At 36.1% G+C, this 15,341-nt stretch overlaps 1 protein-coding gene across 1 annotated transcript in view; it reads left to right on the top strand.

Annotated features, from left to right (window-relative positions):
• The first annotated feature begins 626 nt into the window (after positions 1-626).
• Positions 627-15,341, top strand: part of LOC145686754 (CD109 antigen-like) — a 257,687-nt gene continuing 242,972 nt past the window's right edge. Inside the window, exon 1 of the mRNA XM_081760392.1 lies at positions 627-970. Within this exon, the coding sequence (XP_081616518.1) occupies positions 819-970 (152 nt within the window). The 5' untranslated portion in view covers positions 627-818. The remainder of the gene's footprint in view (positions 971-15,341) is intronic.

Genomic DNA, 15,341 nt, shown 5'->3' with positions numbered 1-15,341 from the left:
ATTCTTAATGGGAAACACGTGCTTTAAAACGTGTTGCTTACCGAACATGGAAAATCATTGAAATAACAACGGGCAGTTTAACCACAAGTATTTTATGCTCAGCATATCGTTTGCTAGTGTCTTAATTTGTTAAAATTAATTCATTGGCTACAAATTCCCGCTGATGAGCAAACAGATAACCGCAGAAGACATTGTAAAGCCTTTACTTTTGTTTCAATATTAACTTGACTAAGATCTTGTTAGGATAATTTCTTTATAGTGTCCATGAAATTAGTTTTAGATGGAGTGTAAACACATTTACGACTCATTCCGCATCGCCAACACCTTTTTAAAAGGGTATCGATGATTAAATGTTAACAGAAATGTCGCTACCATAAAATGACAATCATCCATTTATTGCAGCTATATTCTGATACGCAAAGCATAAACAGAACTACATTCTTGCCCGACCAGTTTGTGGGATGCAAAACTGGATTATTACTGATGAAGAACATGCCAAAAGACTAAAACAAAAATAAGGAGTAAAAGTTCCGACGTTGGACGTTTGGCGGCGCTGATATCGTCCGCTCATGTCGTCTGCAAAGGACAGTGGCGGGAACAAACCCGTTGCAGTTCGCTTACGGCCAGCGAATGTTGCGGAATAACATTGCGTGTTTTTATATTTAGTGTAATCCCGAGCGCTTTGCTATCTTTTTGATCTAAATAATGGAAATAGATGAATAAAAAAAAATAAATATGTGTTTGTGTTAATGTAAGATATGGTGTGAATTGTAGTGGCGTGTAGGGAGAGGAATTATTTTTTTAAAAAAATATATATCATGAAGACGTGGTCAGTGTTAAGTGCTTGTTTATTAATTTTATTATCCAATAAAATATGTGGTCAGGAAGAATCAGATGTCCTACGGAGTTACGAACCGTATCCACCTAACCGACTTGATTCTTTGATTTCATTTAGCAACAGAATAAATCCGTAAGTAAGAGAGTTACATATATTTACCACTTCGCGTTATTGATTTTATTATATAGCCTAGTTTTTGATTCAGTGGACAAGGGAAATTCAAAATCAATATTTTGAAGTAGTTCGCTACCTCATTTTACATTTTTTAATGTTTATATTCTTTATTATTAGTATTATTATTGTAGACCGTGCGAAGTAATCTCGAGTGCTTATTGCGGACTAATTTGTTAGAAGCAGTAAGTATTAAAACGTTAGATTTGTGTATTTTTATCAAGCACAGTGTCACATTTATCCTGTCTATTAAAAAAAAAAATACAATCCGAGTAATCTCGAGTGCTTATTGCGGACTAATTTGTTAGAAGCAGTAAGTATTAAAACGTTAGATTTGTGTATTTTTATCAAGCACAGTGTCACATTTATCCTGTCCGAAGTAATCTCGAGTGCTTATTGCGGACTAATTTGTTAGAAGCAGTAAGTATTAAAACGTTAGATTTGTGTATTTTTATCAAGCACAGTGTCACATTTATCCTGTCTATTAAAAAAAAAAAATACAATCCTAATTCGTTTTAAACTGTATGGAAAAGCACAAATATTTTATGTTTCCATCTAGAAAATTCCATAAAATGTTACAAGGAAATATCCCCCCCCCTTTTTTTTTTTTTAGCTTTTACCGACATTATTCAATACCTAGTTAGACCAACTAGTTAAGGACGGTGGGTGTCTGAGAAGACCATATAAATGCTAGAGAATTACGTACCTAACATTTTCTTTTATGAAGTTTAAAGCCTACGTATGACTTTCCTCGTGGTCAAGTGATCGGTGTTGTTGCATTGAGTGAAGAACTCGGGTTCGGTTCTCGGTGGGTGCCTGCAGTTCAGATGTCACATTAATAAGTTGTGGGTCTCTGTGCATTGACGACGACAATTAAGGGTGGCGGGCAAGCGGAGGGGTAGAAACATTTTTTGTAACCGAAAATAAAGTTTTATATTCCTTTGCCTACATTACAATGCAACATATCTGGGGGTAGGGCGGATGATGCTATCAGGGGGGTGTCCTTTGCCCCTCTAACGTCGTTATAAAGCGTCTATGCTGAAAAGGGACGTTAAACTTAAACTTTTCTTTGTTAACCAGATGATGTCCTGATCAGTAGGCAATAACAGGACGAACATGGAAATTTTTGCGCTTTCCCTTAGCTCTCAATACCATGTCCAAAAGCTTCCTTCTACGTAACTCCACTAAATGACTACACTTCCTTTCTTGGCGCTTACACACAGGCAACTTTCCTAACAGTAGAAGTTGGGAGTCGCGTCTTCACTTTTGCCACTTCCACGATTTGAAGGAAAATCCGGGACCACTGTTGAAAGATAAACATGTTGACGTATCGACTTTTTGACGTATGGTATCAGAAGCACGTGTATAAATGCATACTGTTAGTAAGATTTACCGGTGTCATACATACAATCTACATATCTGTCCATTTACTGTATATAGTTACTGTACCGCAGTTCCGCATAATAGTGATTAATTTAAAAACTTTTCGTTACATTAATAAAATAAAAGATGTTGTTCATTTTACTATCTTGATTGAGTGTTTACATGAGTCAAGGAAGGAAAAATATTGGGCTACCAATAACTAAGTGGCTTGCATTCTGTGTGTGTGGTTCTGGGTTCGATCCCTGATGCAGTCCGAAGTTCTCACGTTAAGCAGCGAGGTTTATTAGTCCAGCCTCATTTTTTTTTTTTTTTGCGTTTTTCAAAATATAAACAAATCAAATTTATATTAATATTGCTCTGCTTAATTGTTTACTAATCAGAAAATAATATTTTGGGTTAAATAGTTTGGGCTATCGATTTGTTGACCGTTGTCAAACATCTTTACATCAATCATGCTTACATCAATCTAATTGTCAGACTTAGACGGTGAATTGCGCGGGAATAAAAAAAATTCTTTAAAATATTGACAAGTTTACTGGGTAGTATTTTGATCTTACTTTAAAAAAAAGTGCCAGAAGTCTTAATATCATTCTTTGGTTTCCGAAACATTTTGATAAAAATAAATTTTAAAAAAAGTAAAATAAAATATGGAGTCAGGCGCAATACTGGGACGCAGTGGTAGAGTGCTTACCTCTGGTGCTAGGTGTCCCTGGTTCGATCCTGGCTACTCGAGTTTGTGGTGGATAACATTGTATCCATGGGTTTTCTCGGATTTTTCGCTCCTTCCCATCATTCCTTTCATAATAATTGATCTGAGTTGAGTTGAGTTTGAGTTTATCGTCCCTTTTAGCAATGGGGCTATATCAGACGTGGATCTACTGTTTAACGTGGAATCCAAACCATATGAGCTCACGCCGCGAATCGAATTCAGGTCCCCCACGCCGAAGACGCGCACGCTAATCGGTTAGATACGAAGAAGTTCCCTTTTCATAATAATTAATTTTTATCAATCATTGTCTTACTTTGTCTACAGGGCATCACTGGGATGTAAAGCAGAAAGATTTCGGGTTTTTAAGATACAATAAATATTAAAAAGTTACATATAAAGAATAAAACAAAGTTTATATTATTTACAAAAATAAGTACTTGTGATTGACCTTTTATATATAAACTTAGTGATTTCTTTTTCGATATAGTGTTTCTTTTTTCTTTCTTTCTTTTTTTTAAGGAAGACTAAAGAAGAAAAAAGATTACACATGATGCATTATTACATGCCAAATTCCGTTTGATTCGTTTTGTATTCTGTAATAAAATGGGTACAAAATAAAAGCTGGTTCTACGTACTAAGAGCAACAATTAAACCATGAACTTTATAACTTTGTCCAGATTGAAGTGTGTATTCTGCTCTAATTGCGTTGTTTGCCAAAGGAACTTACGAGAAAATAAAATTACGAACAGCTGTAATGAAAATTTAGAAGTCATAACCTTATACAAATTATTCGTATCGATTTTCCTTAATATTATTGTAATCTAAAGAAGAGAAACTAGTTGGGACGTTGGCTAAGAAGGAACTGTATCATTAGGGACATGCTAGAGGGTATTATGGCAGGAAACACAGAGAAATCGTACGTGAAGACTAAGAGGTTAGCGGAAGACCGTGGAGCATGGAAGCTTCTCAGTTGGAGTAAGCGACGTGCCAATAATGGCAGAATACCTATGATGATGAAAGTGCGAAAATTGTATGGTAATGTCAGAGGTTAGAATGAACGTCGTTTACTTCAAGATTATTTTAAGAAAGAATAAAATTAAATGGAACTCGATTTTTTGTTAAAATTGTTGTCTTATAAGTGAAACAGCTTGATTTCTTGAAATTAAATTTGATATATTTTTAACTTTGACAAACCTTTTCTGTAGGTTTTGATTGTATTGAAGGCAAAATTAAAAATGTTTTCTTAAACAGTGTAATGTACATTTCTTAAAATAAAAAAAAAAAAAAAAAAAATGAGGTGAAAGTTTTCTGTAAAGTACATGAATTAAAACGCCAACATAGAAAACACTTGGGTTACATGTAAGTGGGAATAGAAGCATTCTTCTGTGCGAAATAGAGCTTTTAGTTTCACTTCGGTGATGCCGTTGGTCTGTATAAAACTGAGAAATAACGCACGCTAATATGTCAGTAAAACATATTTATATAGGCCTATAAATTAATTAAGTTTGAAATATATTTAATATAGGTTTTTCTGGCACATTTCTATGAGTATTTCATGATTTGTATATATAATTTAATTTGCATCGCAATTTATTATTGTTGTATAACTTTTTGGCAGCCATGGAAATGGATAGTATTTACTTATTTTATTGTTTCGCGTGCGCATTAACCCCCGGGTTGAAACCGACCCATTTACTTATTTTGTTATTGCTAAAGGTTATATATTTACCCCACAAGTCGTTTTCGACCCAGTATCGTAATTAGTCAATGGGAGATACAAAAAGAAATGACACTAAATTCATCAATAGTAGGTCGAAAACTATATATTTTCCAAAATAAATCAAAATACAAAGCAAAAAGGATAAGGGCATATATGGGTTAAATAATAAAAATAAACATTTTTTGTATGCAACAATCACGTACGGTACTGAAAAGCAAAATGGAGGAAGAGTAATGACTTTTTTTTTAGTACTAATTTTGTCATTCTATATACTGCCTAAGATAGTGTCTACTTTTCAGTATATGCACTGAGCTTGCTTTTTTTTTTTTTTTTTTAAGTGCATAATCCGTAATGCTGTCAGGAAAAGGGAAACTGGAATTACACAGCACACAAAATTAACCTAGAGAATTATTGTGTCAAATACACAATGACTCATTTTTTAGCGAAATTATGCCCAGATGAAGTTTGTTTTACCATTGATTTTTTTCAAATTTGTAAATCGAACACTACTTTTCTTTATTCATGTAAGTGAAAAAGAAGAGGACGTAAGCGAAATAATCCCTAGTAGCAAGAAAGATTTCCGCCAGTTGGTGGGTGCTTGGCTTTTGGCTTTCTACACTTGTACTTGAAACACATGCTTTCATATAATCTGCCTTTTGTTGTACTTCCAAGCGACGCTTTAGACTCTTCACAGAGCGTCATAGCATCACTGGCCGTTCATTGGCTATTGACTTGATTTGTAAAATGCTTGCGTCAAGCTTGAATGGTACTTTGAATGCAAGGTTGCCCCTATGTAACTTCAGTTACTGGAATCCAACTTGCGGCATGCTTGCACGTTTTCCAATGAAATTGGATGGAAGCTTGGCTACAGCAAACGTTTTGCAAGTTGTCTCTGCTGCTAGGAATATTTTCGGACCAATGCTCAGTGCCGTGCCGTGAAAAACCAGCGCCCGGTGCGAGAGTGTACGACGACTCCCCCGTATATATGAGTGAGGTTGACAGACCAGCCGCGAAGCACCACCATGGTTGGCGCGAAGCGTAAGAAAATTTTCAAAAATAAACCCTGCTTTTCCTTGATTTTGAGCATTTTTTATTATTTTTTCCCCTGCCTTTTATATATATGCGCCTGCATTTTGCTAACATTAATAACATTATAGGACCACTTCCTAAAGCAAAAAGAAGTACATACTAGTAATATTTTTCCTCTCTTTTTCTTTCCTTCTTTTTTTTTCCTCCCGAATTTTGCACCTCCTTACTTTGGCGCCGGGGTCCGTCGCTCCGCTCGCCCCCTCCAGGGTACGTCGTTGGTTATGATAACATGAAGTGAATGGGCAGATGTGTCATAGTGTGAACACCTTACCCCAGCGCTTGAAACAATAAAATAATAGAAAAGGGAATACTGCTAAAGACCCTTGTTTTCGCTAGTTATCTAGTTTCCGAAAAGTAAGTTGAAGTATTGCATTTTGAAAGCCCATTAAGGCGTTTTATTTCCATATGCTATATAAAACATTGAGGTGCATATGGTCTCTTTATCATCACTTCTACGGCCAGTCTCCAGTAATATGGCGTTAAGACCATATGAGAACCAAAGAGGCACCTAAAGGAAGTCGTTTTCAAAGGAAGATTTATCACAGCTATATGATCAAGAAAGAAGCCTAATTTTTAACATCTCAGTTGAGTATAAAATATTTTCTGAATTCGTAAAAATTGTAGATTTAAATTATGCTATTTTTTTGGGTGCATATTATTACGTTGATTATACGAGTATTATCATTCGGATTAACCGTGTCACCGGAGTCAGAGCTAAAAGGGTAAATTATCTTGTCTTCTTTTTTATAACAATGTATCATACAATATACATTGATGCTTCAGGTATTCTATTGATGTGCTGTATGTGCTTTATATAATATTTGCATTTTATTTGGATTAAAATGTTCTAAACTATAATTAAACTATAGCTAAGCATGAGTCCAGAAAGTTGAGTTTTAAAAAGTCATAATTCTATTTGCGACTAGTGCTTTGAAGAAGAAAAGTAGAAACTCAAAGATAGGTAACTTGCTCCTCGATTGCCCATAGGTGGAGCTGAATAACAAAAGGGGGTCATTATATTTAGAATAATCGATATGAAGTCGGGTTTGAGTTCTGTCGCAGTCAGAAGGTTATGGATAATAACAAATCGTGTAGAGCAAAGGAAAATAACCGTCTTGTCATCGGAGGGTTCTGCTTAAAAAAAAAAAAAAAATGGAATTGATAAGACATAATAGCTTAACCACAATTTCGATGTATTATAGGTTTAGGTGTTACTTGCATATATATATTCCTGCTAGTAAGGTGGAAGACAAGCTTCAATTTCGCGGGGCCGCGGTGGCTCAGTGGTAGAGCGTTCACCTCTGGTGCTTGGGGTCCCGGGTTCGATCCCAGCCCCCGCCAAGTGAACTTTGTGGTGGACAACCACCGTGTGCGTGGGTTTTCTCGGGGTTCTCCCGTTTCCTCCCACTTTCTTCATTCCTCATTCATTTCTCATCATCACCGTCTCCTTTAGTCTAACCGGCATAACCGTGGGACGTAAAACTCAAAGATTTCATTTCATTTCATTTACAAGCTTCAATTTCGGAGAATTTCTAAACTTCAAACAAACAAACATGGTAACTAATCGTTTACCGATTGAATCAAGCATGACTTTTCAAAACAAATCTTGTTAAATTCCATGGGGGCCGCAGTGGCTCAGTGGTAGAGCGTTCACCTCTGGTGCATGGGGTCCTTGGTTTGATCCTAGCTCGCGCCAAGAGAGTTCTGTGGTGGATAAACTCAGTCACTATTTACTAATAGACGTGTCCCGGACAAGAATGACGTTTAATCGTAATTTAATTTATCTTAGCTCCGGGTAAATTTAGAGGGCTAACTCTCTCTCGAAGATAACTGAAAAAAAAAACTGCATTCAGGTGACCTTTTTGTTAATGTTCTGCTTCTGAAACTTCTTTAAAAAAGATAAATCTGATATTCTTGCATTATTTATTACTACTATAATACGGGACGAGAGGTCCAGAGAATAGCATACAATTGCTCGTCTTACGTAAAATTTGTACGAACGGAATATTTTACCTTCTAGATGTAGGGCACTCACTTTTTCAATACTCACTTTTTCAATGTTCTTCAAATTAATACGTAATTATAGTAAAGTCCAAACTGACTTTAAGTCACATTTACAGTGTACGGTTCTTTTTATTGCAACATTTCCTTTCATGTTTTAAACTTCCTCCAAAATAATTTATTCCAGCAGTTGGCTATTCCTATAGATATATATATGAAGACTTTCTTTTTCATCTAATAAAGTTCATTGTCCCTTGCTTTCCCTGCAGGTAAAGAGCATAAGAATTCTGCAATCTCATAATGTATTTATTGAGCGTATTCATTGTTAGGGGGCAATAAGAAGACCCGCCTCGTTTATCTGCATTAACACGTCGAGTGTGAGAGATGCGGCCATAATGATAGTTCTGAATAAAAATGAGGCTCCTTCTCCTTTTAATTTGTGTTGAACAAGAAGACATGGAACTTTTAATGTTGAAAGAGAAGTTGCAAGCTGCTGGGATAATAAGCAATAATAAACGTTTTCATGTGACAATATTCTAATATTTACCCATTATTTACTTCATTTACCGATTATTATTATCCTTTATATATATGTTCGCGTATTGTAAATATTCTTACTCAGTTCTCTGAGCTATTTATTACATGTGCAACACTGTAGTAAGACTTTTTTCTTTACAATGAAATGCTAGGGCTACCAGACATCCTCTTTTTCTCGGCCCTAATGGTAGTTCGGGTGGGTTTTTAGAAAAATGTGGAAATGATCTCTTTTTACTGGTTCTTTAAACTTAAAAATGGTTTAACCGTGTCCTCAAATCTTGAATCTAATCTAACATATTTTCTGACATCATAAATTTTGAAGTTCCGTACAGCGATGTATCTTGGGTGACAATACAATATTCCATTCCGTATATTTTTATTAAGTTATTAATATGGCCCTCTACTAACGATATATCCTATTCCTATGCAACCAAAAATGCACTGGAGTTGACTTGTATAGTATAACTTCCAGGAGTTCTTCATAATGACATTTCAGATTGTGAAGGTACGATAGATTTCAAGAACTGATGCAACATGAAACCATTTTATAGCAAAAAGCAAAATAACACAATAACAAGCGTATTAACGATTTTATAAACGCTAATCCATTAAATCCGTTAAATGCTAATAATATTGTAGTTTTTTTTTTTTTTTTTTAACTTGTGTCGTTCACATTATAAGAATTGACTTTTCTTGATCCTGGGTTGAGTCCGAAACTGCATGTACCGCTGATACCTTCTTCACAATTAATTGCGTTGGTCCAATAGTTAGAGCGTGAGTTTTAGCCTTTGATTCGCGTGTTCTCGAGCTCGATTTCCGGTTGGCGTCAGAATTTTCGCTTTTAAAGTGGCATTGTGAGTTAATTTAGAAACTACTTTTGTTAAGAGATAGCGAACATCGATCTAGAAATTTGGCTACCTCTTAATAAAATTAGCTTCTAAAAAAGCCACAAATATTAACAATGGGAGCCGATGTAATGATGAACACATATCTAAATTTATCACTATCTAAAATGACAAAATGCGGACACACTTCCGTATGGCTAATTCGTTAAAACTCGTGCAAATATTACCTTTTGCGCCAATAAGAAATAGAATAATCCGATAAATAATATGAAATAGAATTGCGCTGCGTCCAGATTTAACCATTTAAATATGACAATATCTGCGCAGAATACTAGTATAGCAAAGTCTTCCTTGCTGGTATAGTTGCTTACTCGTATTCCTTTAATGCATATGGTCTCAGGTTCGATTCCTGATAGGAGAGCACAAAAAATAACTTTACAATCATTCACTTTCATTAATCATCCTTTAGCCTAAAGAGCATAACTATGAGACGTTAAATTATTTTTTTTTCACTAGCATAGTAAAGCTCGGCAGATAGAACCGTAATCGTAAATAAGGAAGGAGTGGAAAAAGGAGTCGACTCACGCGTTACGAGCGCAGTCCCTATACTAAGATAGCCATTCCTACGTTCTTCACGGGCGCTGATACCAATACCATAGTACACACTAGGAAAACAATACACTGAAACTTAGAAAATGGGGATAAATCAGGGAATTTCGAGAAATGTATGCGGACGGAAATTATTATTCTTAAAATGCAGACATGTTCGTACAAATGCTATATAATCACCTAACGCTAACCCTACACACAACACCCAATTAGAAACTAGTCTAGCCCCCCGTATGGGTTGTACTGTCAAGGAGTTTTTATCATCATTCTTTAGGAAATATAAAAGCAGACGTCTTTGTTGTGATTTAAAATAAAATGTTCACTCTTGTTTTCGGTGGAAGAAACTGTAAGTGCCCTTGAAGACGGCCAAAGAAGTGCTAATGTGAATGGTTAATGTGGAATGGTAGTGGTAATGAGCTGACCGTTACCTTCCTGCAACTTGCACTTTGTCATAATCAACAAACGGCATCTGTTCTTCGGAATGAAAATAGTAATTGTATTCATTTTTCTTTTTTAACATATGTAAGAAAGTCCCGTATCGAAAGGGTCATAAACAAAACATTTCCCAGCCTTCTGGCATCGGAACAACACCGAAAGCAGGAAACTGAAGTACACCTTTTACTCATCAGGTTTTATTTTGACAGTGTAGATAATTAAGTATTTTTGCGATTCCAATTACTGGATTTCAAACTATGCTGTGCATAAGCGTATGGATATTTGAGAATGCGTTTTTGATGCGTTACCCCCCACAGCGAACGCGCCTAGGTGGCTATTGGTAATTTTACTTTCGCCAGAGTTATAAATCATACTGTGAGCCAGTCGGGGTTTCCAGGTCTTTTTGCCAGATCCAGGTCTATAATAGCAGAGTTCCGATACTCTGCACAAAGCATCTTCCAAGGAGCTGTTTGTTGCTAAAATCCCCTTGCCTGGCAACCCGTTTTTCCTTTTTCCTTCATTTATACATCTTTTAAACAGGCGGTCTATTGTTCCGAAACGCACCAAATACGCTCGGGCCGACGTTTTCTCCGCGTTTTTATTGCTTTCGCGTTTGCAGTGCATTGTGATTAGCCATTCACATTTAAATACATGGTCAGCGTATTCCAAGCGTACGCATGAGCAATAAAAACGCTTTGCGAACGCTATGAATAGCCACGGTGTAAGTATCGAGAAGATTTATAACAGCTTTATCTGTCCGTCCGTCCGTTTGTCGACAGGTATCAGAGCAAAATGGTAAGAGATATGGAGATGTGATGTTTCGCAAGCGATTCTGCATCCCAAGGATAGGTTTCATCTCCTCCGTTAACTCTCTCTCTCTCTCTCTTTCTTTCTTTCTGTCTCTAAAAAAAAGTTGTTCAAATTACTAATTTCCGATTTCAACGTTTATCGTCATATAATGCAAATGGTAACAGATAGCGAGAAGCTTTTTTCATTTTCTTTTACTTTTTTCTTTCCTTTTCTTTTTTCCCACATGACAGTCTCAAGGCAACATGACTATCCACAACACTCTACCGACACCGAAGTTCAACTTGTTCACATTTTCGATTGCACGGAGTAGCCGAATAAGAATAGTATAGTTTATAGCCAACTCGTCTTCATTACATGAACTTTCTTCGACAGTGTTCTCTAAGGATCCCCTTCGACAGTGTTCCTGAGAAGATCATCAGAACATACTGTTGGTTCGTTGACCGCTGAACCCATTTTTCGATATTAGGCACGAAATTCCACAAGCTAAGGATGTACGGTGCATTCATTTACCACTCCTGGCCCAAATGTCCTGTTGATGTATATATGATACACTCCCACATATGACTATTTAACGACAATGTGCCTCCTGACTGACTGGGTACTCCAGTCTATTTTTTGAGCATGTACGCAGTTTGTGACCTCGTACGCATGACCTCGCTCCATTAAGTGGTTGTATTACATAGAATTAGGTCCTACCAGACCCCAGACATAATATTGGCCATTTTAGTCTCACCAATCCAATATACAAGGTGTTCATACTTCATTGTTACTTTTAACTTGCTAAATAAACGTGCAAAAGAATGAAAAAGTGAAAATGTAACGGCAATAATATTGTCCTTATGGTCCTGAATTGTATGTGGTTTGTCGGCATACACTTGGGTTTTTCACATAACTCCTCAAAAAAAGGGGGGGACCTAAAGGTTTCTGATCACATGATCTAGGCGGCCAATTGATATCCCCTTGCGTGAAATTATGCGGTCCCCAAACTATTCACGCAAATTGTTCCGGTCGCAGTGTGACAAGTGGCACCATCTTGTGGGAACTTTTTTTTGGATGCTGCGTTGCATTTTCACTAACTGCATTGACCTTAAAGACATTATCGCTGCTGCGGCAGCAATAAACGTAAGTTTAACAGAAAATGTCATTGAAAATATTAAAAAAGACTGACTACTTGTCGCAATTCCAGAGGATGTCACTTGTCCGACACCGTCTTCTATTGTTCGTCGGAACATCTGCTCTTTTCATTCCAATATTAATTTTTTCAGTTTTCCAATCTTTTGTGCGTTTATCAAATTAAAAGTAAATTATCATTGAAATTTGGACACCATTTATAAGGAGTTGAGAAAGAGACTCATAAAATGCTTCATGTGGAGCTGTACTGTATGGGTCGGAAATATGGACATTGCACAAAAGTGACTGGAAGTTTTCGAAAAATCTGTGTGGAGAAGAATGAATAGAATTAGCTGGGTCGAGCGAAAAACGAATGAGAGGGTTAGAAATTGTGAAAAGAAAATAATATTTTAGATATTACTAGCAGATTGCCCGTTCTTCGCACGTGGATAATACGTTTCATTTTGGACATAAAGTGCAGTGGGGGCTGAATTTGGATTTAAACAGCATCGAAAGTGTTACTGTTCATCTCAGCGGCACCGAAAACTATGAATTCGATACTAATATCAGGCATTTTTGATAATTTATATATATATATATATATATATATATATATATATATATATATATATATATATATATATATATATATATATATATATATATATATATATATATATATATATCCCTGCCTAAGTTGCGGGTCTGAATTTGAATTCAAACGGTATCAGACGTGTCACTATTCATTTCAGCGACCCCGAAAACTATGGATACGTCACTAAATCCGTCATTTTCGATCATTTTAACTATCTTCCCTAAGATGCACCGTTGAAAAATGATAAAAACCATCCCAGGCCCGAACTTCATATATGTTGAAAATTGATCGAAATTGGTCGGGTGGTTCAAGAGTTATTAAGTCATAATGATATTCACTTTCATTTTTATTTTATAACTACTTCCCCTCTCCTAAATTCTATCGTTTATTTTATATATATCCTCCTCCCCTTCTCCTAAGTTCTACCGTGAAAGTGAAATGATAAAAACCATGCCAGGCCCGAACGTCATCTATGTTGAAAATTTGATCGAGATCAGTCGGGTGCTTCAAGAATTATGATGTCACAAACATAATCACTTTGAATTTTATATTAGATTAAAAAGACAGAGAGAAACTGGTTGGGACACTAGCTAAGAAGGAATTGTATCATGAAGGACGTGCTAGAAGTTATGGTCACAGGAAAAGGAGGGAGGGGGCGAAGAAGACTACAATTGGAAATAATGGACATCAAAACAGAAAAATCGTACAAAACCGTGGAGCATGGAAGCTTCTCAGTTGTGGCAAGTGATCTGCCAATAATGGCAGAATACCTACTACGATAATGATTATGTTTTATAAGGAGTCATGTTAACGTTGTATAGACACCAGCAACAATTGATGAATAATTCTACATATGTATTCTTTTGACAAGAACTTCTGTAATGAGTTCAACAATTTTGGACCCACTTTATTCAACAATATGCAGGATTTCGTGTACTAAGTGTAGGCTACTATGAGTTCACTTCCTTAAGGGATATGCAGAAATTGGTATACTGTTTGTAATTTTCAAGAGGAAACTAGTTAATCTAACATATCCTTCTCACAAAATCTTTTATGTAACATTTTACGGTTGTCCTTTCGGACTAAAGGAGAAGATTAACAAAGAATTAGTGAAATGAGAAAGTGGGAGGAATCGAAAAAACGAGAAAAGGAACGGAAACAATGTTGTCCACCATATGTTCACATAGCCTGGGATTGAACCGAGAACCCCTTGCACCAGAGGTGAGCGCTCTACCACTAAGTCACTCACAATCTCTCATTCTAATATTTAGTGGTTCTTTACCCGATATTTAAACTGTCGTTTGCATTACAGTAGCTTCCTGTTTTAGTCTAATATGCATGTGTGAATTGTCTTCAACTAATGTTAAAGATGTGAGAAAACATTTTTATTATCCGTATTTTAACACATACTTACTAAGATGTTATCTTCGGCTATTCAGTGTACAAATCGATTATCATTTCTGGAAGACATTTAAAAAAAAAAGAAAAAAATGATACGTGGATCTTCCCACGCTTGTTTTATTATTATTATTACTATTTTACCAAAGCTCTTTGAGGCGTGCATCTATCGCATAACGTGAGAACTAAGTGACGTGAACTTCTGGTTCCATTAGATATCGTACTTGAGAAAACATGGTACAGTAGTTTAATAGTAGAGCACTCCCCTGTGATGCAAGAGTCTTTATTTAGTCTGTGGTAGACAACACCATATCTGAGGCTTAACTCGATGTTCTTCTGTTTCTTTTCACAAATCAATCATCATCCGTTTTATCATGAAGGAATTCCTTCTTGTCGTCTGGCCACTCCATTAAACCAATTCGGCATGGGTGTCCGATCTACTGTTAGTCTACCTTCAACGCTGATTTAAATTTTACTTCAGCCCTCATTCCCCCTCCCCTTCCATTGCAACAGAAGTGTCTACGTAAATGTGAGAAAGTGAATAAATACTAATGTTGCCAAATCCTGGCTAGCGTAAGTTCTTTCTTCATACAGCAGTTCATAATTTTCATGCCCTAGGTACTATTTGTTAATTATATAACTTGTTACTTAGAACATCTTATCTTCTACACAAAGATAAGTTTTAACCCTCTTACTTAAAGTAATGACAAGGATATACTCTGAAGCTTGAGAAAAGGCACTCTGATTTCTTATATTATTAAGACCAGTTCGTTCGTTAGTTGGGTGGTTGGATTGGAGTTTTGCGTCCCTTTCAGCACCTAGGCCATATGAGAGTGGACCCACAATTTAAGGTGAAATCCGAAGCAGCGTAATGCGTTTAGTTTTCAAGACGCTCCCACCAGTAGTGCTGCCTTCGAGACGAAGAATTTTTCGTGTCGAGAAGTACATTAAAAAAAAAAAAAAAAAAAAAACATTCGAGACCTTACTAAATACAGGGTGGAGCACAAAATGATCTACCATTTTCTTTTTAAATAAAAGCTTTATTCACAGTCAGAGCAGAAAGAAATGCGCGCCACAAGAAAGAATGTACT

This window comes from Thermobia domestica, chromosome 1 (assembly GCF_964235325.1).
Source record: "Thermobia domestica chromosome 1, izTheDome1.hap1.1, whole genome shotgun sequence".
Classification (NCBI taxonomy): domain Eukaryota; kingdom Metazoa; phylum Arthropoda; class Insecta; order Zygentoma; family Lepismatidae; genus Thermobia; species Thermobia domestica.
Note: the sequence above shows the minus strand (reverse complement) of the source record. Positions and strands in the feature narration are given on the sequence as shown.